This window comes from Syngnathus leptorhynchus, chromosome 1 (genome assembly GCF_054491065.1).
Source record: "Syngnathus leptorhynchus isolate UIUO chromosome 1, UIUO_Slep, whole genome shotgun sequence".
In the NCBI taxonomy this organism is placed as follows: domain Eukaryota; kingdom Metazoa; phylum Chordata; class Actinopteri; order Syngnathiformes; family Syngnathidae; genus Syngnathus; species Syngnathus leptorhynchus.
Window position 1 is genome coordinate 2238423 of NC_141195.1, and position 25776 is coordinate 2264198.

Consider the following 25776-nt stretch of genomic DNA (forward strand, 5'->3'; position numbering starts at 1 on the left):
TTGAGACCTCGCGGGGTTACTGGCCAGGGATTTCGATACTACGAACACGATTTTACTTTAGGCCCAACCACTTCAATGTCAGAAATTCAAAGTACTGTAGCAACCATGATCGTTTTAACTCTTATATTGTCTTGTCAACATGAAACAGCATTTAAGGTATCACTTTACATCCAAAGTTATACAAAGATAATTTTGAACTTATTTTCTCAACGAATCACACAATATTTATTATTTTATAATACTGACCAAACGAGTTTTGCGTGGTGACGTCATACGCGCATACGCTTTAATGATGGGCGGAGTCAAGTAATCGGTCAGGAAGAGGAGGAAAGGCGGACGCAGAAACATCAAGTGGTAACGCTTTTCAGCGTTTTCGAACTTAACACGAGTCTCTTGTATTGACTACAAGTACGACGGCGTGTTTTTGTTTTATGTTTTTCTCATAACAGAACTTATCCGCTGGTTGCCGATTTTTTTAAACTACTCAATCTACCATCCAAGCATTAGCCTCACTGCTTGCTTGCTAACGTTAGCGGGATTGACAGGCCCAGGCTACAGTACACTTTCAGACAGGGAGATAGAAGCAACAGATAGACGTTAGATAGTAGCTGGACGTCTACTTAAAAACATACATTTTGGCGTGATAATGGATGTGACGATCACTCTGTTGCTTGGTCGGATAACATGATCGAAGACACGGAAGATATTTCGGGTTTTTTTGCTACCACTTTGTCATTTTTAGCTTCCGTCACTGCGCGAGTAACACACTACACTTGCGCAGTGTAACTGGGTCGTATTTAAAGCAGTGTCATCGTTCAGCAACAACAATAATAATACTTTTCACACTTGGATTGCATCATACTATGTACCTGCAGTGCTCCTGAGGCTCAATAGAGGCTTGAAACAGACAGCAAGCTCTTTGTGGATGATGAGCCTAACATTGTTTTAAAAATATATTTTTTAGATGGCTGCTATTAGAAAAAAGTTGGTCATAGTTGGAGATGGAGCATGTGGAAAGACCTGTCTGCTGATCGTTTTCAGTAAGGACCAGTTCCCAGAGGTCTACGTCCCCACAGTGTTTGAGAACTATGTGGCCGACATTGAAGTGGATGGAAAACAGGTGAAATAGCCCTGGACCTCCAAATCTATACTGTATTTTGTCATGGTTCAAAAAACATTAACCAATAAACCTTTTGGGCAGTTAGTTGTGCTCTAAGGTTCCGCTTTGAAAATCTGCCGTGGCTTACCTATTTGGGTTTTCTCCAGTTCCCAAAACATATCTTTTAATGCCCTGTATTGTCCGTGATTGTGCAGTGTAGTTTGTTTTTATACTGAATGTGCCCTGCATTTGACTGACCGACAGTCCAGCATGTACGCTGCCTCCCATCCACAGTTGGCGAGGATAGTTCCAGCTCGTCTGCCACTTTCATGCCGATTAGGCTCCTGGTACATACCTTTACATAGACCCCCAGATTGTGATTAATACTGTTTACACATATAAGTCGCAGCGGAGTACAACTAGCATTTTTGGGAGAACTTTAATTGACAAAATCCAACACCAAGAACAGACATGAACAGGCTCAACAGGCTAAACGATACGGTATGCTAGCGTTACGTAAACACAAACGTGGAGCTGAGAACGTGCCTGATGGAACATTACTAATTATTCAAATAACTATAACATAAAAACACATTTATTGACCTATCCGTGTCACTCCAAATCATTAAATCCATTGAAATCTTTGTCCTTTGTGTAAACAATGCCGCTTCTAAAGTTAAAAAGTTAAAGGCCCAGTGATCGTCACACACACATCTGGGTGTGTTGAAATTTGTCCTCTGCATTTAACCCATCCCCGTGTGATTTTGATTTATCCCCTGGGGGAGAGGGGAGCAGTGAGCAGCAGCGCTGCTGCGCTCAGGAATTATCTTTTGGTGATCTAACCCCACAATTCCAACCAACCCTTAATGCTGAGTACCAAGCAGGGAGGCAATGGGTCCCATTTTTATAGTCTTTGGTATGACCCGGCCGGGGTTTGAACCCACAACCTTCCAGTCTCAGGGCGGACACTACCACTCGGCCACTGCAGAGGACAAATTTCTCCACACCCAGATGTGTGTGTGACGATGATCATTGGGACTTTGACTAAGTAATAATGTGTTAATAATTTCACATATAAGTCGCACCCTCGGCCAAACTATGAAAAAAACTGTGACTTATAGTCTGTAAAATACGGTATATGTGGATGCTCAAAACATATCCCAATAAGAATGCGGATTTCCCCTTGCAGTGAAATTGGTCATGTGTGTCAGGGTCAGTCACCTGGTGTGCAGCTGTTAGTCACGACTGTGACTGTTCCATCTTTCCAGAAGTTGTATTAGCTATTGCTAACTAAGTATACCTTTGTATGCGAAAACTTCTTTCATTCTTATTTCAGGTCGAACTAGCACTTTGGGACACAGCCGGTCAAGAAGACTATGACCGACTGAGGCCTCTCTCCTACCCTGACACTGATGTTATTCTTATGTGTTTCTCTGTAGACAGTCCCGACAGTTTAGGTACTGTTTGTGCAGCACATGCATGATCCCGAACCTTCACCAAATTGTCACGCAAGTTGTTAATGCCTATTTGTCTCCCGGCAGAGAACATTCCAGAAAAGTGGACGCCAGAAGTGAAACATTTCTGCCCAAATGTTCCCATCATCCTTGTGGGTAATAAAAAAGATCTGCGCAATGACGACCACACCAGACGAGAGCTGGCAAAAATGAAACAGGTGAAAGGATTTAACATTGTTGTATATTTTTGTTTTGTTGCGGTTATGAAAATGTAATCACCGTCCCTACATTCTTCTACAGGAGCCAGTTAGATATGAAGATGGCAAAGAGATGGCAAACCGCATTTGTGCCTATGGCTACCAGGAGTGCTCTGCCAAAACCAAAGATGTCGTGCGAGAAGTCTTTGAGATGGCAACTCGAGCCGCGTTGCAGGCCAAGAAGAAGAAGAAGTCGACCTGCATTCTGCTATAGGCCGCGGCACAACCGAAAGTTACCCTTTAAATGGAGATGTGGAGCTTGCGTTGAGATTTTGATCTTGGGGAGGGCCCAAAAAAAAAACTTGTACGGACGCTCAATTTCCGATCACCCTTCGCACATCAGCAAGCTCAGGCAGATTTGCCGAAAATTGGTAGACATTGAAACCTTAGTCTAGACCTGTATATATACAGCATATATATATACCAATTATCTTGGGTCTAATGAGAACTTTTAAGGAGTCAAATGGACATATGGGGACAGAGGGGTTAAATACATTAATCAGGGGGTTCAAATGTGCCATGACATAATTGAAGAGGTCTACCAGGCCAAAGTTAAGATAGACATCTGACAGGTTAAATAAGTGATTGTTTTTAATGATAGTGTCACCTACACATCGTGCCTTGAGAGTAGCAGTAAGGCAGAGTAAGAGTAGAGGAAAACGTTGAGAACTTGGATTTGTAGTATTGTGTTTTACCCGTTTTTGTTAGCCTATGTTCTTATTCGGGCGCTATTCAGGCGGAGGCTTAAACCAAACTGGATGAGAGCAAAAGAAAAAAAACACAACTAAACAGTAGTGTTTATGGCTATATGGTGCTTCATTTTCTCCAGTGAAGCTCTGCATGCAGTGAATGTGTGTGCATTGTACTGTTGTCTCGCGCGTGGAAAGGGATTTTGTGACACTGACCCTAAAGCCCTTCTTTCCATGCCAAAGTTACTCCTGAAAGCCATATTTTGTGGCACCGGATGGTCTAGCAATTAACAGCCTCTCAAGAGTGATATTCAAACCCCCCACTTGATGTAAGACAGTTTAGTACATAAACTAGAGGTGCAATCAGGTTAGTAATTATCTTGTGACATTTAGGACCTTTGTGTGTGCACCACAATTAAGATTTGATTGTTTTAGTCAGTGGTTGAAATCACGAGTGGGTGTAGTTAATAAATGGAATATTATTTTGAAAAGATCATTTTCTTGCAATAGATTTTAAGCTGTACTGTATTACAAGGCCTTGCGAGGACATTTTAATGATTCGTCTACTATTGACTATTGGAATCCTTTGTTACTATTCTTTTTGAACTTTTTAATGTTAAATTTAATTTTCTTTGTTTTATCTCAATTAATCCAGCTATTATTTGTTTAGATTATCCTCGGTTATAAGCATAGTGTCATATAATTCATTGAATGGGTCAAGCTCGGGGTGCAAGTTTTTTTTTTTGAGGGTGGGATGTCAGATATATTATTTGTTATTGGACTGTGACTGCTTTCAACATTTTTTGTTTCCTCAAATAAAGCTGGTTTTGGGGTTTCCTCTATAACAGGTGCAGGTTTTCTTTATAATTTGCACATGGAAATTTGGCATTTTATCTTCTAGTTGGCTCTCGAGTGCTTGCCCACCCATTACGTGTCAAATTCCACAACCAAGTAAATCTTTACTGTGCAGCCTTTTTACAAGCGCAAGCATCTGGGACCTTTGGGGTAACTCACCGGAAGTGACAAATTGGGCCGGATACAGTGGCTCAAAGTTTAATTTCACTTGACAGAGGGGGATAGCATCGTCACACCATCCCACTTCTCCTAAGAGATTTTAGCCCATTGATTCACTTGGCTAACTGCCCCCCCCCCCCTTTTTTTTTTTTTTTTAATATATAAAAAGCTCAACACTGTCCTCTGCTGTGATGTCCAACATCACATCCTGGAACAATCTAAATGTGAATAAATTTCATATATCACACACATTATACTGTACAAATGAAAATGTACGAATTTCACGTGCTACATGAGCAGTGTCTTATTTACTTTAGAACCACCACCCGCCAAACCGTATGATTACAACAGAGGTCTTTAAAAAAAGACAGTGAAAACTACAATATAATTCGGGACCTTTAGATAATTTTGGCAGACGCATATCATCAAACAGGCGGCTTGGTGACGCACTGGGTAGCACGTCCGCCTCACAGTTAGGAGGGTGCGGGTTCGAATCCACCTCCGGCCCTCCCTGTGTGGAGTTTGCATGTTCTCCCCGTGTCCGCGTGGGTTTTCTCCGGTTGTTTCAGTTTCCTCCCACATCCCAAAAACATGCTTGGTAGACCGATTGAGCACTCCAAATTGCCCCTAGGTGTGAGTGCAAGTGCGGATGGTTGTTCGTCTCTGTGTGCCCTGCGATTGGCTGGCAACCAGTTCAGGGTGTCCCCCGCCTGCTGCCCGATGACGGCTGGGACAGGCACCAGCACGCGCGCGACCCTCGTGGGGATAAAGCGGTTCAGAAAATGGATTGATGGACATATCACCAAACATGTTATCAAGACATTTAGAAAATACGCACATAGTACTTCTGTGTTGGTGATTAGCTGGCAGGTCATAGTCGATTTCTTTATGTCCAATTACCGTTCATCTTAGATTCGCTACTGTCCAATCACCGGTCAGAATGGGACATTGCTCTGTCCTACTAAAATGTTGCCCCTCTGTGGCCATTTTCTAGTCTTCGCTCGAATAAAAACATTCAATTTACTTGGTGTGCTGATGTGTTAGTTTGGTGATCGGCGCGTTCATTGAAAGTTGGTAAGTCTACGCACAATTTGCTTCTGTCTGTTACCATGTGCGTGACGACTGACACAGACTGAGGACAACTTGCTAGCGTTCCAGATAGTAGTTAGCATGTAGGCTAAAAGATGCCCGTATGTCATTGATGAATATTGGTATAACACCTTGCTTGCCTCCCATTCAAAACCAGTCAAATGTTGTGCCTTCAGGTTATTCATGCTGGTGAACAAAGAGAAAGGTTAGCGTCAGTGGATACAGTATGGATACTGAGCGGAGGTGAGTTGTCCTCTTGGCTACGTCTTTGCGAGTGAATGAATGGCCCTGTCAAGTCCTTCATCTGTGTTCAGGGGTGGGCGAGGTGATCGCATGGGGCGATACGGTAGCAGCCATGACGACTACAACTTTCAGGACGTGGACTACCGTGGTTTTGATGACAAGGCGCAAGAAGCAGAATATGATGTCCGTAATGAGGACGGCCAAAATGCCCACAACGAAACATCTCTGTGTGCCGCTGAACTCTTGCCCGGTCACCTCCAAGATGTCCATGGATTTAATCAAAAAGGGGATCGTGGTCAGGAGATCAAAGGGGTCCTGTGGCCTCTCTGTCCGCAGTCCTCAATTGATGGATTTGATGACAAGAAATCCAAGAGAGATTTTGAACGGCTACGGACTGGGTCGGAGGCAAGGGGATTGATGAGACATGGTAAAAATTTTGCTGAGAACTCAACCCTACATTTAGGCAGTGGAGAAGGAAACTGGGGTCGCAGAGGCGGTGCCTGTCCTGATCAGATGGAGCACCGGGAGGAGGGCAGATTCTCTCAAGGATCGGGAATGAGACGGGTAAGCCTGAACACAGCTGGATTTTTCAACAGTCCACTCTCAGTTGCTCATTTGTCCTGAATAATTCAGATGTTTGCCGCCGAGCCAGAGGAGCACGGCCAAAGTAGTTGTGAGACCGAGCTGTCTCATGAGGACATGGAGCAAAGGGAGCAGGATTACCGTGCTGATCTGGACTACAATCAGAGGCCAAGCAACATTGTCATGCTTCGCATGCTGCCACCCAATGCCACTGCCAATGAAGTACGTGTATGTTGCTTGCTGGGCTTGCTTAAGGTTTTCCCTCCTTGATGTTATAAATGTGTCGACAGATCTGGGGAACACTTCAAGAGCAGGGGATCCAGCCAAAAGAGGTTCGCCTCATGAGGAACAAATCTTCAGGTGAGAAAACGTCTCCTTTCCATTTTTTTTAAAAAATTATTATTATTTTTTTTTTAAGTAATACTGGTCAACAAATCTTAGTATGCCTGATGCAATTAAACGTTTCCAGATGAGTTTAATGCTCTGATTCCAAATCTGCCCTGATTTTTTTTTTAGCACATAGGATTTTTATAATAATAGTTGCAATAATATAATATGTGCTATTTGCTCATATTTATTAATGAAGGGTCAACGTGCACGGTCAACACTGTTTACAGTGGAGATGGTGTGCTGCTGACCTCGACTCGGGATGTCGTGAGTCCGTGGGGGGAATACTTCGAAGACCTCAATTCCACCAACACGCCTTCCTTTGTGGAAGCAGGGCCTGGGGACTCTGAGGCGGACTCTCCAATCTCGGAGGTCAAAGTCACTGAGGTAGTTAAAAAACTCCTTGGTGGCAAGGCCCCGGGAGTGGATGAGATCCGCCCGGAGTTCTTAAAGGCTCTGGATGTTGTGGGGCTGTCTTGGCTGACACGCCTCTACAGCATTGCGTGGACATAGGGGACGGTGCCTCTGGATTGGCAGACTGGGGTGGTGGTTCCCCTCTTTAAGAAGGGGGACCGGAGGGTGTGTTCCAATTACAGGGGAATCACACTCCTCAGCCTCCCTGGTAAGGTCTATTCAGGGGTGCTGGAGAGGAGGATCCGTCGGGTGGTCGAACCTCGGATTCAGGAGGAGCAGTGTGGCTTTCGTCCTGGCTGTGGAACAGTGGACCAGCTCTACACCCTCGGCAGGATCCTCGAGGGTGCATGGGAGTTCGCCCAACCAGTCCACATGTGCTTTGTGGATTTGGAGAAGGCGTTCGACCGTGTCCCTCGGGAGGTTCTCTGGAGGGTGCTTTGGGAGTACGGGGTGCCGAGCCAACTGATAAGGGCGGTTTGGTCCCTGTATCACCGATGCCAGAGTTTGGTCCGCATTTCCGGCAGTAAGTCGGATTCGTTCCCAGTGAGGGTTGGACTCCGCCAAGGCTGCCCTTTGTCACCGATTCTGTTCATAATTTTTATGGACAGAATTTCTAGGCGCAGCCGAGGCGTTGAGGGAGTCCGGTTTGGGGACCTCAGCATCGCGTCACTGCTTTTTGCAGATGACGTGGTGCTGTTGGCTTCTTCAGTCCGTGATCTCCAGCTCTCACTGGAGCGGTTCGCAGCCGAGTGTGAAGCGGTCGGGATGAGGGTCAGCACCTCCAAATCCGAGTCCATGGTCCTCGGTCGGAAAAGGGTGGAATGTCCTCTCCGGACCGGGGATGAGATCCTGCCCCAAGTGGAGGAGTTCAAGTATCTTGGGGTCTCGTTCACGAGTGAGGGCAGGATGGAGCGCGAGATCGACAGGCGGATCGGTGCAGCGTTGGCAGTAATGCGGACTCTGTACCGGTCCGTCGTGGTGAAGAGAGAGCTGAGCCAAATGGCAAAGCTCTCGATTTACCGGTCGATCTACGCTCCTACCCTCACCTATGGTCACGAGCTATGGGTCGTGACCAAAAGAACGAAGTCCAGGATACAAGCGGCTGAAATGAGTTTCCTCCGCAGTGTGTCCGGGCTCTCCCTTAGAGATAGGGTGAGAAGCTCGGTCATCCGGGAGAGACTCGGAGTAGAGCCGCTGCTTCTCCACGTTGAGAGGAGCCAGATGAGGTGGCTCGGGCATCTCATCAGGATGCCTCCTGGACGCCTCCCCGGGGAGGTGTTCCGGGCATGTCCCACCGGTAGGAGACCCTGGGGACGACCCAGGACGCGCTGGAGAGACTACGTCTCTCGGCTGGCCTGGGAACGCCTTGGGATCCCCCGGGATGAGCTGGAGGAAGTGGCTGGGGAGAGGGAGGTCTGGGAGTCCCTCCTAAAGCTGCTGCCCCCGCGACCCGACCCCGGATAAGCAGCAGAAGAAGATGAAGGTGAAGGATGACCCTTCAGTAACGTGGATGTTTTTTTTTTTAATACAACCCATCCTAAAATCTGTATTGCATATTGTCAAACTTAAAACCAAATATTATATCTCAAAAACCTTTTGTGCTAGAAAAGTCGGGTTACTAAAAGATCAGCATTGAAAATACGTTAAGGGACAGACAAAGTCAACTCTGACATTTTCTGAAATTTGATGTTGACCAGTGTAATTCTCCCACTCGGCACCGCAATATCATTTTACCAGCCGTTTCATCCTATTATTCAGAATACTTAATATTTTGAATACTTTCTAAACATAGTTTTTTTTTAATCATAACATTAAGCACCAAACTAAGAAATCCTCCTCGTATTCCTTGTTTTCAATGCCTTAAAAATACATGCACATCATGAAGCTGATTTTTTTTTTTTTTTTTTTTTTTTTTAAGCATACACTACAGTCACCAGACACCTAAATAAGAAACCTTTCCAATCTAATCCAATTCTATAGGGACAGTAAAGCACGATGCATTTGAGTGAGTGTATGAATAATGCTCACAAACCTCCTGGATCACTTGACAAAATTGAGCTGTTAAGCAGTTTCTCCGCGTTTGCTGTCAGAGTTGCGTTTTTGAGTACTGCCGTCGAAACAATGCCAAACAGGGCGAGTAACCCTGTAGCCGCCCGTAAGTCATTGATTACAAAGCCCTCTTGTATTCAGTGTTTATTCTGTTTCTGCCCTTGTTGCACAAGGCAAATTTGCTCGTCATCACGCAGCAGGCCAAGTCTTGTAAAGCCCCTGGCAAACTTTAGCAATAATTTCCTTTGTAAGCGTTGAACAGTGATGCCGTATTGAAGTCATGAGGGGAGTTATGGGAGAGTGCTTACTGAGAGTTGAGTTGATTTAGTATGAGCGCGGAATCAAACTGTTTCAATGTTCCACTGTGACTTGTTTTGTAATTTCTTTGGTTGGATGTGACGAGACAGTTGGTAAATGCAATGGCAGCATGAAGCCCCTTAGTAAAAATCAATTTACCGTAATTTTCGGACTATAAGTCGTGGTTTTAGTTTGGGTGGGTGGGGCGGCATCTTATTCAGGAGCGGGTTATGTGATTTTTTTTTTCACAAATTTTCAAAATTCAAAAATCCGCGATATAGTGAAACCGCGATAAACGAACCGCAATGTAGCAAGGGATTACTGTCATTTGAACTGCAAGTGACGTCACCCGTGCCGCGCGGCGGTTGTTTACATAAAGGGCAAAGGATTCGATCACGGGATGACGAAGATGACGAAGGGCCCCACGTACTACCGGCATCATTAGCGGCTTTGTTTGTAAGTGACACGGAGGACGAAGGGTTTGAAGGATTTAATGATTTGGAGTGACACAGAAGGTTTGAAAAACTATTATGGCTTTTACGCACGCCCGGTCCTTCTCGACGGGAGCTCTCTTTCAGCTCCGTGGATGGAAGTCAGGGGCCGGCGCTCAGCCGGGTGGCTGTCCGGGGACGGTGGATGGGGCTCGGACATGGCTTTTACGCACACGCCCGGTCCTATTTATGGAGCTCTCTTCCACCTCCGTGGCTGGAAGTTCAGTAGTTGTTGGTTCGTTGAACTCTTGTTTTGATAAATAAAGAGCCGTTTACCAAACCCACGTCTTTCCTGGAACTTTGTTAACGCTACAATATAGTTATATACTAGATCTCTGCAGCGCGTTGTCGACATAACGGACTTTGACTTTGATAAAGAACGACGAATTTGATCGATGGATTTAATGATTTAGAGTGGAGTAACACAGATGGTTTGATAATATTGTTGTTATATGATAGTTATTTGAAATATACTTTATATATCGTTATATGGGTCTGTGGAATAATTAGAAATGCAACTTACAACGGGTCCGACGTGAGCATATGTGGCGCATACGCGGCATTGTTTATATAAAGCACGATCGATGGATTTAATGGATTGAAGTGACACAGATGGTTTGATAAACTTGTTATTTATGTAATACTTACTTGAATAACTCTGAATGTTACGTCAGGCCCGTTCTCAGCTCCTCGTTTGTGTATATGTCCCGTTAGCATACCGTATCGTTTAGCCTGTTGTTGCTGGTTCATGTCTGTTTTTGGTGTTGGATTTTGACAAATAAATTTGCCCCAAAAGTGCGATTTATACTCCTGGTGCGATTTATATATGTTTTTTTGTTTTTTTTTTACTTTATTGTGCATTTTATGGCTGGTGCGACTTATACTCCGGACCGACCTATCGTCCGAAAATTACGGTAGTCACTTTTAAAGCTGTGTTGAAAGTGAGGGAAATAAATAGCATTTTAAATTTGTTTGTTATAGCTTTTGGTAATAAATCAGTTGGGTTTTTTTTTTAAGACCAATACCAGTACGGGAACTCAATCCTAGAGCAGTCACCAGTATCGATACCATGTGTCGATACCGCCAAGTAGTTTTGACGCCCAAAATTTCACTCAAATAATTATTATATTTTTAAATATACATCCGGATATATTATTATTTTTTAACTTGCATGGAATTAATGGCAATATTCTAGTCTTCTAACAGGAATGAGAATTTAACACGGATCCGCGGATATCCGTGTTTTTTTCTGTCTTAAGTATCATTTTCGTGAATCGTGTAAATCCGTTGAGAATTTTTTTTATATATGGGGGCGTCGCATAGAAACAAAATGGAGGTCAATTATTTTACTGGTTCTTTTATCACAAATAAATTATTTAGGTTTCATTACGTGACATGTTTCGGCTATCACTTCCGCCTTCATCAGAGTGTCACCGGTGTGGTTGTGACGCGTCTTTATCAACTGATGGATAAAGGCGTGGCTCACCTGTCAGATTTGACAGGTGAGTCCCGCCCTCTGCTGCCCGTTCACCCCTCCAAACTGCTGCTCCAGGTGGTAGAGAGCATGAAAGCTCCCTCGTCCCTGTTGATGGTCCTCGGGCACCGGTTGCAGAGCTCAATGGCCTCCCTGATTCAACGCTGATATTTGTTTTCTTCGGTGTGTGCGTGTGTGTGCGCGCGTGTGTGTGCGCGCGTGTGTGTGTGTGTGTGTGTGTGTGTGTGTGTGCGCGCGTGTGTGCGCGTGTGTGTGCGCGCGCGCGTGTGTGTGTGTGTGCGCGCGTGTTGGCCATATTGGCCCAAATATAAGACGAATAATTACATCTGAAACAAATGATTATAACAATATATTGGAGCGAAAAAGCATGATATTTTGCCTCATTCAAATCATGCAAAAACTGTCTTATCACATCTTAATATCTGACCATTTAAATATGTAAACTGAAGTGCAATCAAATACTCTAGGCAACACACCAAACATAAGTCATCGATCGAGAAAACAAAATACATTTGCTGGCGACCGTTAATCGCCGTGCCGCTGCGTAACACCTACTCGTACAATGCAAGGCAAACTTAAAGGAGTGCGCCGCAGCTGTCAATCAAACGGCGCGCACACGAAGTAAACCGCAATCGAACAAACGGCACAACAGTGGATAGTAGTAACAATGAAATGTATATACTCACTTTGTGTCAAAGACGCGCACGATCACAGCAACATACTCAGTCGATACCAGCAACCGCTGCACACAAGTGAAAATGGGTATAATGTCTAGAACCCGAATATAAGACGACCCCCACTTCTTATTTCAATCCAAAAAAAACATTGTCTTGTATTCGGCCCAAGTGTGTGTGTGTGTGTGTGTGTGTGTGTGTGTGTGTGTGTGTGTGTGTGTGTGTGTGTGTGTGTGTGTGTGTGTGTGTGTGTGTGTGTGTGTGTGTGTGTGTATATGTATGTGTGTGTATATATATATATATATATATACATATGTTCTGTTCTGGTATCGGCCGCAGTGCCGTTCCGCCCCCTGCCCCCCCCCCCCCCACACACACACACACACACACACACATCCAACCACATCACTGCACTCTGAAACTCATGTGTGTCACTTGCTACTGCACATGGGTCAGACATAAATTGAAGCTTGGGTAGGGACCTCCCTCACTCTCCCTTGTTTTTGTGAACCCCACCGAGCTACCGGACATCGCGTCCTCCTCACCTTGCAGAGATTCATAAGAGTGTCTCCGACTGACCGTCAAGCCTCTTCATTCCAAGGGAGAGCGGTTGTTCATTTTGTTAGTGCTGCTACAGGGTCTCTATCTCCTCTGTACACAAGGCACTAACCCCTCACTGCGTTATGTTGTTGTTGTTATTCGGTAACCATGGCGCTGGGCGGTGTCCAGGTCAGAGCCGAGGATTCGCCTTCGTCGAGTTTAATCTCATACAGGAGGCCACCCGCTGGATGGAGACCAACCAGGTCACTCTCCCATACACACATGACACGCGCACACACACGCAATGGGCAAGACAAATGTACTGTCATATCACGCCTGCTTCACCTTAGATTAAAAGCATGTCATTTGCTCACAAAGAATCATTTTGTGAGACAGGTAGGTAATTCTTACGTTGGAGTCATACATGGGGGGGGGGGGGGGGGCATGTCTGAGACTGTTCAGACGGGATAAACTTGCAAAACTCATTTGGCAAAAAAATAAAAAAAATCCATTGCTCTTACTTTCTCTCCTCGATTTGAAATTCAGTCAATGAGAACGGTTTGTGCCTTTGTGTTTAGAATAATAGCAGTCAGTAAAAAATGTGGAAAGCTCAAAATCATCTCATTAACGTTTATTTCCATACATGGAAACAACCAAATTTGAACACTATTTACACGGTTTAGTGTTTAAATGCGACGTGTATGGAAAAGATTTTGAGCTGTACAGGCTTTTTACAAACTGCCATTATTCTGAACTGAACAACCCTGTCTTAAACAAACAAACAAAAAACCATTTGGATTTGCGTGGTTACTGAACAGAGGTGAATAGTGGAAGAAAACACACAGAATGACAGCATCAAACAATTTTTCTTAAAGCTGAAGGTCGCCATTCTCTATTCTGTCTTTCAGTCAGGTTTCTTTGTCTCACTCTCTCTTTCTCCTTCTCTGGTCCCTCTCATTGGTTTCTCTGAGATGAGGCCTCACTCTGATGTGTGTGGCCTCATTCTTGCTCATAGTCATCCACTGTCCACCCTCCCCCCTCCTTCTCTCTACTTCTTTCAGGGCATGCTGCTGATTCTTGGACATCGAGTGTCAATGCACTACAGCAACCCAAAACCACGAGCCAACGAGGACTGGCTTTGCAACAAGGTTGTGTTTGGAGGCATGATGTATAACAGATTTTTTCCCCTCTTTCATTTAACAATAAGGCTTGTAAAAATGTCAACAGTGTGGAGTGCAAAACTTTAAAAGGAGGGAAAGGTGCTTTAAATGCACTGCGCCCAAATCAGGTAACAATAAGCCCACCTGCGTTTTCTCCCGTATGGAATTTTGTCACTCAAAGTTAAAGACATGTTCTTTTTCCTTTTCAGAAGCTGAGCTGAAGTTACCCCAGATGCACAAAGATTCAACTATTGGTCTTCAAAAGGAGGGAGCCCAAGGTTTGCTGCCCCTGCCAGTACCCTTTCATTCGGTTTCTGCCGCCCATTCAGCTCAAGTTGCACAGCAGGCAGACCTTGCCAACGACAGTAAGTTAAATGGCGCAGAAAAAAATTGTAAGTTGGCACAAATCAATTTTTGTGTCCAACACAAAAAGATGATGTGATTCTAGTAGTCACTTCAGTGTTCTTTCTTAATTAACACTGTCCTTCCCCTCTCATCACAAGCGCTGATTCTCAGAAACCTTGGACCGCATACAACAGTGGAAGCCATTTTATCTTCTTTGGCCTCATTTGCTATACTTTCATCCTCCAACGTTCGCCTCATCAAGGACAAGCACACAAATCTCAACAGAGGCTTTGCTTTTCTGCAACTCTCCACAATTGTAGTAAGCAGCATCGTATAGTCCACATGGAAGCGGATGGCACTCTTGTTCTTTGGGCTTTGTCGTCACTCTTGTCCTTTGGGCTTTGTCATCAGGAGGCATCTCAACTGCTCCAGATCTTGCAGGCTCTCAAGCAGCCTCTTTCTATCGATGGGAAGGTGATTGTGGTGGAGTTTGCCAAAGGTTTCAAGCGGTAAGAGCGTGTTCGCACGTGAGCAATGTAACCAATGGAATTCAAATTGCAAAACAATAATGGAAGCAAATGCGAGGTTTGGTCTTTACTATAGATGGATAGATGTCGACACAGAAGTGTGAAGCCGTGTGTTTTTTTTTCCCCTTTTCAGTGACACATTTCCAACAGAAGTGAGTCGAATGAGTGCTGCAACGGTGGCCAGCACCGCCATTGCTGCTGCACAGTGGGCTGTCACACAGGTAACTGGACTAGTTGGCGGGGCAACTCATCAAGAATCTTTTTTTCTTTACTCTTATGAGGGGGAAGATTATTCACGCTGACTGTATTTATTTACAAATACCAATGTACTACATCTAGACGGCGTCAATATTTCATTTTGTACTCGTGTGTTTGTGTTTTTTGTCCTCAGGCTGCACAAAATGGTTCAGGAGCGACAATACCATACAATCAAGAGGGGAATGATTACGCTCTGCCTGACAGCCAACATTTTCAAGTCCAGGCAGACCCCATGGTTGCTTCTTTGCCTAGTGCAGGTGCGCCACTGAGGGGGGCTTATCCAGCAGCAGTTACCCCAGGTTGCTATCTCATGCTAGGATATTTCCTCACGTGTTATATTACTCCACGGTAAGAATTTGCGCAATTGTGTAATGTACTTGCTCTACATCTCGCAGCTGCAGTGAATCCCGGTGAAGCGTTGCTGCCCGGGATAGCTGTCGTGCCACATCCGCAAACTCAGCCTTCCGCCATCCAAGTACTGGTTACCGTTCTGCCAATATTATCACATGGGATTGCTTGAGCTGCGTCACGCTATTACACGTGTTGTCTCTAAAGGTTGAGATAGTCGGAAAACCGCAGCCAGCTTCTTCCAGCCAGCCGGCAACACCGGGCACTGCACATGAGCTCCAACAATATCGTATGTGCTACCCAATCAACTTCGTTTGTCTGTATGTTTGTATGTATGTTTACCACTCTGTTTTGTTTTTGTTTTGTTTTTTAACTCAAGCTGTGCCAGATGTAACCACATATCAATATGATGAATGCTCAGGCTACTATTACGACCCACTGACGGGACTCTATTATGACCCAAACTCCCAGGTAAAGACAATGTGACATGATATATAACTGAGTTGGACATTTAGTAAGTTACTTGTGACCCATTGATTATCATCCATGACTCTTTTTGCAGTATTATTACAACCATCACACGCAGCACTTCATGTACTGGGAGGGCGAGAAGCGCATGTACATTCCTGCAGCTTCTGGACAGTCAAAGAAGTGTTCCCCACAAGCAGCTCCCACTGATGATTGTGCAGCCTCTGAAGACGCGGTGCCTGCTAATCCTGGCAGCAAGGAAAAAAAAGATAAGCCCAAGAGTAAAACTGCTCAGCAGGTACATTCGCACACAAAATTAATTCATGGCATGACTGACTATCTTGTGAATAAGTAATGTAACAACACACATGATTCATCACTTGCGTCAAGAGGACGACGAGCTTGACTGCATACAGCTAAATGTATTCCCCTGTTGGGCCTGCCTTAATAGATAGCCAAAGATATGGAGCGTTGGGCCAAGTCTCTCAACCGACACAAGGAGAACGTGCGCGCTGCCCCCCCTGCGGCCGGTTCCACAGATCGCAGAGAATCAGCCAGCGCTGATGCAGGTTATGCTGTCCTAGAGAAAAAGGTGTTGCATCCTTACACATAACTCGGACTGAGCCAAGCTTGAAAAATAATGATTGTTTCTCAGTATAACTCATGAAGTAGAAATAAGAAATAATTTGGAAGCTTTTTCCCCCCCCCCCCCCCCCCCCCCCCATCTATCCCATTAAGTGTTTTCCTTTGTGCCACAGGGGGCGCTTTCAGAACGGCATCAAATGTTTCTGGACCAGCTCAGACAAACTGAAGTACGTTGTGTGTTCTATTCGTCTGTTACGATGTCAACTTTTGTCGCAGGTTTTTTTTTTCTTCTCAGTGCGTGACCCAGTTTCACCCCCTACCCCCAATCTAGTCACCCCCTCTACAGCACCCGGGTCTTGTTCCAGCCTACAGTGGGGAAAGTGACAGCGGCGAAGAAGATGGCGACAAAGATGAGAAGGACGGGAGGATGACCGACTGGGTGAAACTGGCCTGTCTGCTGTGTAGGAGACAATTTCCCAGCAAAGAGGCCCTGATTCGCCACCAGCAACTCTCAGAACTTCATAAGGTTTGTAGACTGTTACTAAAACTTTGATAGTCCAATTGAAGCACATGTCGTATGTGTGACTCGAGTCACGAGTCTTCAAGATACAAGAGATATCAGCCGATTGTTTTATTTTGCTTTGACTTGCCAAAAAATAAAGTCCTTTAATGTTTTGAGTTGCAAGGGTGGTCATGATACAAATATAACTCATTACTCCAGACACCATTGCATATAATTAGGTCTCCTAAAAATGGTAAAGATGTTTCATATTGTATCATTGCATTTTTTTTTAATCTTGCATTTTTTTTTATCCTGTTTCCCTTTAGCAAAATCTCGAGAAAAGAAGAATGCAGGAAGCTGCAGGAAAAGAGGTTAGCATAATAGTACCACCACCTGAATCTCTCACAAAGTAACAGTATTGAAACTGTAGTAAATATGACATATTATTATTATCATTATTACAGAGACAAACTGATGGCCTCCAAACTCCCGCTTCCAAAAAGAGGAAGTTAAGTGCCATGTAAGCAGGCCCTTTACACATTTTTCTTTCAATCATCGTTTGGATGTTTGCCATGTTATACCACAGGAATATTCTTATGCAAGAAATTACACAAAGGGCCATAACTTGCATTGGGGTTTTTTTTCCAGTCAGAATCACAATTATTGAGTAATGCTGTTTACCATTTAGCTGGTTTCACCCTCATATTCAGTGAATTACTACAGGCATACACATTTTGTGTGACTGTTCTATCATACGGTCACCTTTTTGCTTATCTTTTGACTCTGCTCCTTTTTTCAGGGATGGGATCACAGGCTCTAGCCTCGGTGCCAGAATGCTCCAAGGAGGTGTGAAAAAAGGTCTTTTGTTGCGCAATATGCAAGTGGACTGAGTGAGCTGCAACACTGCAACGGTGACTTGGCCCTGGTGGGTCAAGGGTGGACACTTTGCACTTCATTAGTACTAGCATCTGTTCATACGATGTTTTCACCATTTACTTACTTCCCAAAGCAGTTAATGACAGGATACACATTGCACATAGAGTATTTTTCTTTCTTTCTCTTCCTGATGATGCCAAGTCCTGCTTGCTTGACAAACAAGCTTGCTCTCATTTGCATTCAATGACATTTTCGAATAACATTCTATGCACTATGGTTTTTCTTTGCTTAATTTAAAGGGGACAGTATATATATATATTTTTTTTTTTACAATTAACATGTTCTATGCACCTACACTAGTCTAAATAAATGTTTGATTAATGTGATGTTTATGTAATATGAATTAAGATGCAAAATTTTATAGATCTAATTGGCAAGTTTGCCACTTGCTATCGACTGAAAATGACTTCAGAGTGCCGAAGAGCTCAGGTAACGACTGTTACGACTCACCTGTTTACTGGGTTTAGTTGTGTGACGTTCACAAGCTTCGCCCTCAGGCTCTGTGATATCCTTATCAGTTGATAGCGGTGAAAAAATGCCCCCCCCTAAGGCTCATAAAACTCTCTGGATTTTTCTGCTTAATTATATTACACAAACAAAATATTAATTAGAATGCTGTGGGGGTGCATAAACAGTGTGTTGGAAAGAAAATGTTTGACTTGACTTACCCTTTAATCCTTGACGCTTTGTCATTCAGTGAATGACTGCTAATATTACGCTGCACAATACTAATTGCGTGTACATTATTTTTACCACTGAGAGGAAGAAGTGTTATTGTACACGTCTGAATCCAAACTGTTATTCAGTTTTTTCTCAAAAACGTTGGTTTGTGTTTTTAGTGTTTTGTTCTATGTGATTGTTCGGACGAAATATTGTACAGGACTGTATATTTACTTTGTTTTGTGTGTGCGTGTTGTTTATTATAAGGAGTCTGAACCTAAAAAAAATATTTTTAAATCCATCCTTACAAGTTTCTTGCATTATTAATGGAACACCCACCTCAACAAATCTTTGTGTTGTTTATGCCTTATCTTCAAGGCTAAATCCAGAAATTGAAACAAAGTGCGAGTTTTTCTTTTGTTTTTTTTGTTTTTAAGAACAACAGCTAAAGTATTTACACAAAATGTGACTTTTTAGTCACACCACCAAAAATGTTGATTCTTTGGGGTGAACTGGTATTGAAACAGTAGGGAGAATTGGGTAAGTAGTGCCAGTTTTTACTATAAGTGCCGTTAAAGCAAGGGGATGACAGTAATGCCTCCAACTAAGAGATCTACATATAGTTTAAGATGTTGTGCATTCCTGGGAACAATTACTTTGGGTCTTAAACAAACTGTTTGAGAAATACAGCTTTAGAAAAAAAGTGGTTTTGTGGCACAATTTGCCCTAGGTATGGGGTAAGTTGTGCCATTAGAGAAAATTGTGCCATTGATAATTGAAGTAAAACTGATCATTTTAATCTAAAAAATGGTGATGCTATATAAAAGAAAGAAAAATTAATTCCAATTACTTGTTTAACTTTTATTTAAAGTTTTAGCAACATTTGGCCACTTTTCTATAACAAGGCCTATACAGTCACATGAACATCTAATTGAGTCTTGGAAATATGAACTTCTGCTCCTTTCTGGCTGTGCCACCAAGTTTTGTGGTGTGGTGTGAACACATAGGGTACTCAGCATGTCAAAACCAGATGATGATTAAGTTACCTGTCCATCACTTTAGAGAGGTTATCAAAGAACTCCCCCACATTGTGCTTATTAAAGGCAGTAGCTCTTCCAAGAGAGGTTGCTTCAGGAATATGGCATGCCAAATAGTATCGTGCTTTAAAGGCACTGAACCAATCAGGTCCTATAGAAGGTTAAAGGTTTATCAGCACATTGCAGTTTACATTCAGATTTAGGCTAAATTGAAACTATCCAGGCGGCTCGGTGGAACAGTGGGTAGCACGTCCGCCTCACAGTTAGGAGGGTGCGGGTTCGATTCCACCTCCGGCCCTCCCTGTGTGGAGTTTGCATGTTCTCCCCGTGTCCGCGTGGGTTTTCTCCGGGCACTCCGGTTTCCTCCCACATCCCAAAAACATGCTTGATAGGCCGATTGAGCACTCCAAATTGTCCCTAGGTGCGAGTGCGGATGGTTTTTCATCTCTGTGTGCCCTGCGATTGGTTGGCAACCAGTTCAGGGTGTCCCCCGCCTACTGCCCGATGACGGCTGGGATAGGCTCCAGCACGCCCACGACCCCCGTGGGGACTAAGCGGTTCAGAAAATGAATGAATGAATCATATAACCTATACAGCTAACCTGCTTTTTTGTCTCTGGTCCAGCTGGCTGCATGTCAATGTGATCTTTGTGCAAATTCAAACGCCAGTTCGTAGCATTTCATGGCATCTATGCCATGAAACATTACTGCTAGGGTTTTAATATGGTCAACAAGCTGTTTTTCCATGGTCTCATTAAAAACAGATTTGGCAGCTGCTGTTTTTTCATATCCTAGCTTTGTTACTGTGCCTACCTTTTTTCTTATCCATATATTGTTTTATGGTCATCCTGCAGTTCTTCTTTCCAACCTGACGTATGGTCCCTCTTGCACCTCTTATACTGTTGGAACCCTGTCTGTCTTGCGTTTGTAGTTGCGTGGCATGAAGGTCTAAAATTTAGAATATCACATAGTTTTAGTGATCAAATGTAAGAATACTATTGTATACTACTTCTGTATCGTTCGCGAATAAGTTACGCCCTTCTCCTCACTTTGTCACTTTGCTACGAAGTAGGGTGGGCTGGCCAGTCTACACCGAGTGCTTACAAGCAATGCCGAAACGAAAATGCACGTTCAAATTCCCGTGCTTTCGCCAGGGTCGTGATCTTTATGAAAGCTGAGTGCTTGACATGCAAGGCAGGCACTTACGTGTCTGTGGCAAATAAAGGTGCCAACGCAGCCTGCAGCCTTACATTTAGTGATCAAATGTAAGAATACAATGTACAATAAAAATAAAATACCATAAAGTAATTTATAGTAAAAAAAAAAAAGAACAAGTTGTATGTAAGTTGCCAGTGGCACAATTTACCCCAGGCCCTTTGGCACAAATTACCCCAGCCCCACAATTTTGGAAAAAAAATGCATCCCCCTGCTGTTTTGAGCAAGCATCATGCTAACTGTATGGACTCACGCTGTATGTAGCTTACTAAAGCACTAAAACTGTTTTCAAAGTTGTTTATAATTGTTCAAACACAGCGATCAAAGAACCTTAACCATAGAAATGTTACTTTTGAGGGCAAAATTTTTTTGGGGAACTTAAATGTGCTCACCTCTCAAGCCATGTGTCTCCCTCCCTTCTCTCCAGGATGAGTTAAATGGATGCCCCTTCAAAAATAGGTCGTCACATGACCAACTTCTATGGTTTTCTGGAAAACTGGTAAAAACTGGCACTACTTGCTCCTTGGCACAAATTACCCCCACTCTCCCCTATGTATGCACTGCTGCTAGCCATTCAACATCACACGCCAAAGGTGAAGCCGTTCCTTATTGTATACTGTGAAGTTGACAGAAAACATACCTACGCTTACGTTACACACACTTTGCATGTACTGGTGGCGTCGGTTTCCATGGCAACGGACAACGCTGGGAGTCCCAGCTCTGAAACGGGACCTTAACGGACGAGAATTTAATTTACAAGAGTTAACATTTCCTTGAGAGCTGTGGCAATATTGTCCATGATTGACCCTAATGGACGAGGAGTCGGTGTCGTCGGATGTGGACAACACCGAAGAAAATCAAGACGAGGACGAAGAAGCAGTAGAGGTAAAAGAGGTTATGATCCCACCGACTGCTTGAAATTTTAAGTTTTAACCAACTAAAATCAAAATCTAGCAAGGTGGCTATTACTGCCATGGGCTTTAATTGACTATTTATATTGGAGAATAAATGTATTTTGCGAAACGATCAGCATATGTGGCTGTGTATGCGCATGTCCGTTGGAGTTCTATTGGCAACAGTTTCTTTATCTTTTTTTTTCCACCAGGTACTCCGGGCTTCATAAAAAGAATCCCAATAGCTACAATCTTTTGTTAATGTAGGGTGACCAGACGTCCTCTTCTTCCCGGACATGTCCTACTTTTGAGCCCTTAAAAAACGTCAGGGGCGAATTTCAAAAGTCGTCCGGGATTTTGTTGGACTGCCTCAAACATAATACGCGTACAGTAACATTGTCAATAGAATTGCCACTCAATTCCACGTTTTTCTGTATCGTTCGCGAATAAGTCACGCCCTTCTCCTCACTTTGTCACTTTGCTACGAAGTAGGGTGGGCTGGCCAGTCTACACCGAGTGCTTACAAGCAATGCCAAAACGAAAATGCACGTTCAAATTCCCGTGCTTTCGCCAGGGTCGTGATCTTTATGAAAGCTGAGTGCTTGACATGCAAGGCAGGCACTTACGTGTCTGTGGCAAATAAAGGTGCCAACGCAGCCTGCAAGAGGATGACTGAAGAGGAGCCCTTTTTTTCTCCATCAAATGCACCAATGGCCGTATTTCTTTTGTCTTTTTTTACTTAGTTTACCACCATAAAACAAAAAAATGTCAGTGTACACATATGGTTTTGTTAGTGTAAACATGTTTTTGTTATTGAATATATGTTGTTTTGTGTTATTCGGGCCAATAAATGCAATTACTATACAGACACCATGTCGCTTGTGTCATATGACGACAAATGACCCCCCCCCCCCAAAAAAAGACCCCACCTCCTAAAAATGACCACGGCCTTCCAAAAAAAGGTGTCCTCTTTTTCAGAAACCCAAATCTGGTCACCCTAATTAATGCTAGAGCATCTTCCAAACCAGATGTAGGACTAAAATGCTCTTTTAAATATGGCCAAAATATGCCCTCAATAATCATGATAATACATTTTCAGTGCGTGTATAAAAATTTACAGACCCCCCCCCCAATATTTTTTTTTGATTATTTGTATGTATATTGAATGTTTAATCAGTTTCTTTCCTCCTCAAAAATTCATCAAGGGCCCTCTCAGAATGTCTTTGTTGACCGCATGCATGACTGACCTACAAATTGTCAAAAAAATTGTTCAGTATGTATCCTCTTTCTCCCTGAAATCTGTATAGCATAAATTTCCTTTGTTTTATCACCAGATTCGCCCTTTGGATCACGATATTATAGTCCCAGGTCTGTCTTTGCTGTGCCGAACAGGGAATGGATTGAGACACGCATTTATTAAAGTCATCTTGAAGGACAAGTAAGAAGGCAAAATTCCCAACAATAGTAAATTTCTTCAGTGCTCAACTTCCATTTCTGTGCTCTAAACCTCCACTTCTTTGCTTGTACTCCATATAGAAGACTAAGCGACATTGCTGCAATCAGCAATTATGTTCACCTTCGCTTCATGGATGTGTCCAATAACCGTATTTCTGACCTTTCACCTCTATCATCCCTCACTCAGCTTCTTTGGCTCAAGGCAAGATCTTTTTCTTCTCAAGAAGAAAAGATGACACTCTAACATCCACGCTAATGCTTCTACTCAAACTGAAGCTCAAACTGGACTATTTCTTAGATTGACAGGAATTACGTAACATGCTTCCAAGGACAAACCTTTTCTCAACTGGCCTACCTGCAGTGGCTGAGTATGGCAGCAAACCGGCTTACTGAGGTGCAAGGTCTTGTTGGACTATCTTTGGAAAGTCTCAATCTTTCAGGTTGGCCTGGTGGTTTCATCTGATTAAGTGACAAAACACGAGCAGAGTATTTTCTACAAGTCAAGTGTGTCCTTTCCCTTTCCTGCAGGGAATCGTATCGAGCGATTAAATGGCTTTGAGAGTTGCCTTTTTTCGAAACTGGCTACTTTGGAGCTGAGAGGAAACCGCTTGACTACAATTAGTGGGATCAACCTTCCCAATTTGCAGCGATTATATCTGGTAAAAAAAAAAAAAAAAGTCTGTTGGTAATGCTTGTCTAGAAAACATAGTCCTTGCTTTTCTAATTGAGTTTTCTCTGCATTCCAGGCCCAAAATCTTATTATAAGTCTTGAGGGTATAGAGACGTTGGAGAACCTCACCACTCTCCATCTCCGCAACAACAAACTTGCTAATCTAGATGGACTCAGCGCCAACATGAAATGTCTCCAATATCTCAACGTCAGGTATGCAGTTAGGCCACAAAAACGAATAAGTGAAATAAAGCATTGTGTCGGGTTATCACTCTCTCCCGCAGAAGCAACAACTTCCTTGATGAGACCTGTCTACTAGCTCTTGGCCAGGTGTCTGCAACCCTGCGAGTGGTGGTCCTCTCAGAGAATCCACTGGACGGGACCACAGATTACCGGCCGTACGTCCTAACTCTCATTCCAAAACTAGAGCGCCTTGATAAAGAGCCTGTCTCCCTGGAGGAGAGGGCTGAGGTGTGGAAGACAATTAAGGTATTTAAAATAAATCTCCTTGTTCCTCTATTGCATCTTCAGGGAAGGTTTGTTAATGGTATGTGTTGTGTCATTTCAGGAACTCAAAGAGGAAACAGCCTAAGACAAACATTTGTAATAGTTGCTCCACTTCCTGGAAAATACTAGGTGGGGATGGAAGTATATGTAGAAATGCTTTGAATCCTGCAGTAATTGTCAGGGTTAATTTTCACTGTTAGTTATTTATACGTCTCTGTGTAATGATGACTCAGCAATTTTTTTGACTGTTTCCCTGTTGGCAGTCATCCAGCTGCACTTTTAAAGGGACAATGCAGTAGTATCATGGCGAGTGGTCATACACACAGATGGCCATTCAAGTGTTCCTGATTACTGGAAAATATGAATGTTGTTTTGCATGGATTTCTACATGTATTTTCATACCTCATCATTGAGTTGTTGCTCATTTTCCAATTCCATCTTAAAGGAAGTGGGTGCAGTTGTACCTGTAATTTGACAATATGCGACTTAACCGGTTCTCTGAGAGAGGAAGAATGTGCAGTTTGTGTTAGAAGGGGTCACAAACACAATGCCTGTGGGAATAATGTAGCTTGCTGGTCTGTTATCAAATTAGACTCTAATTATTAGAACATCAGTGAAGGGACGTTGTGATTTCCTAGGCTATACATGTTGTTTAAGTGATCATTTCAAAGAGATGTTCAGGAACATAGTGTTGCACATTGATTTATTTTTGTTTCATTATTGATCTTTATTATAAGAAATATTTAACATACGAGTCTTACATACAAATATCAACAATTAATAATAACTAAAGGTTATTTCTGCTAGTGTGTTTCAGAAACTAATAGTAATAGGAACTAATAGGAACTAATTTCAGAAACTAATAGTACTTCTCATTAATCAGTCGCCAAGAAAAGTTTTTTTCTTTTTAAGTTAGTGACCTCTGGTCCGTGAAAAGGCCACTAATTGAGAAATGACCCCAAAATTATCCATCCATCCATTTTCTGAACTGCTTAGTCCCCACGGGGGTCACAGGTGTGCTGGAGCCTTTCGCAGCCGTCATCAGGCAGTAGGCGGGGGACACCCTGAACCGATTACCAGCCAATCGCAGGGCACACAGAGACAAACAACCATTTGCACTCACTCACACCTAGGGACAATTTGGAGAGCTCAATTGGCCTACCAAGCATGTTTTTGGGATGGAGAAGGAAACCGCAATGCCTGGAGAAAACCCACGCGGAGAGCATGCAAACTCCACACAGGGAGGGCCAGAGGTGGAATCGAACCCGCACTCTCCTGACTGTGAGGCGGACGTGCTGCCCAGTGCCACCAAGCCGCCCCCAAAATTAAGCCACCCTACTCGTGCACTAAGTACATTGTGTGTGTACCTGAGGCATTTCTCTATTTCCGGTGTCTATGGTTTACGGAGGTTATTTCCGCTTTTTGAGTGATGACGTT

At 43.5% G+C, this 25776-nt stretch overlaps 3 protein-coding genes across 6 annotated transcripts; all 3 read left to right on the plus strand.

Annotated features, from left to right (window-relative positions):
• The first annotated feature begins 285 nt into the window (after window positions 1–285).
• LOC147061414 (transforming protein RhoA-like) lies at window positions 286–4344 on the plus strand. Of its 2 annotated transcripts, none has more exons than XM_085928430.1 (5): window positions 286–354; window positions 965–1120; window positions 2436–2556; window positions 2641–2771; window positions 2854–4344. In XM_085928430.1, exons 2-5 carry the CDS (start codon window positions 965–967, stop codon window positions 3022–3024), a joined length of 579 nt encoding a protein of 192 aa, XP_085784556.1. In that variant the 5' UTR covers window positions 286–354; the 3' UTR covers window positions 3025–4344. The 2 variants fall into 2 exon arrangements, with proteins under 2 accessions (XP_085784556.1, XP_085784549.1); XM_085928423.1 differs by having other exon boundaries at window positions 314–408.
• A 1058-nt stretch (window positions 4345–5402) lies between these two features.
• rbm10 (RNA binding motif protein 10) lies at window positions 5403–18853 on the plus strand. 3 transcript variants are annotated; one of them, XM_085928379.1, is made up of 23 exons: window positions 5429–5587; window positions 5779–5845; window positions 5917–6409; window positions 6479–6649; window positions 6718–6787; window positions 12964–13037; window positions 13836–13922; window positions 14002–14062; window positions 14144–14299; window positions 14438–14598; window positions 14691–14788; window positions 14940–15027; window positions 15198–15363; window positions 15460–15539; window positions 15620–15701; window positions 15792–15883; window positions 15975–16178; window positions 16332–16472; window positions 16639–16692; window positions 16797–16991; window positions 17294–17338; window positions 17432–17487; window positions 17767–18853. In XM_085928379.1, the coding sequence occupies exons 2-23, from the start codon at window positions 5829–5831 to the stop codon at window positions 17855–17857; spliced, it is 2682 nt and encodes an 893-aa protein (XP_085784505.1). In that variant the 5' UTR covers window positions 5429–5587; window positions 5779–5828; the 3' UTR covers window positions 17858–18853. The 3 variants fall into 3 exon arrangements, with proteins under 3 accessions (XP_085784522.1, XP_085784505.1, XP_085784512.1); XM_085928386.1 differs by having other exon boundaries at window positions 15198–15321; XM_085928396.1 differs by lacking the exons at window positions 17294–17338; window positions 17432–17487; window positions 17767–18853 and having other exon boundaries at window positions 5403–5587; window positions 16761–16904.
• A 2548-nt stretch (window positions 18854–21401) lies between these two features.
• On the plus strand, window positions 21402–25645 carry lrrc23 (leucine rich repeat containing 23). Its single transcript, XM_085925902.1, has 8 exons — window positions 21402–21699; window positions 23042–23145; window positions 23244–23364; window positions 23461–23602; window positions 23691–23821; window positions 23909–24045; window positions 24117–24321; window positions 24401–25645. The coding sequence occupies exons 1-8, from the start codon at window positions 21625–21627 to the stop codon at window positions 24422–24424; spliced, it is 939 nt and encodes a 312-aa protein (XP_085782028.1). The 5' UTR covers window positions 21402–21624; the 3' UTR covers window positions 24425–25645.
• Window positions 25646–25776: the final 131 nt, after the last annotated feature.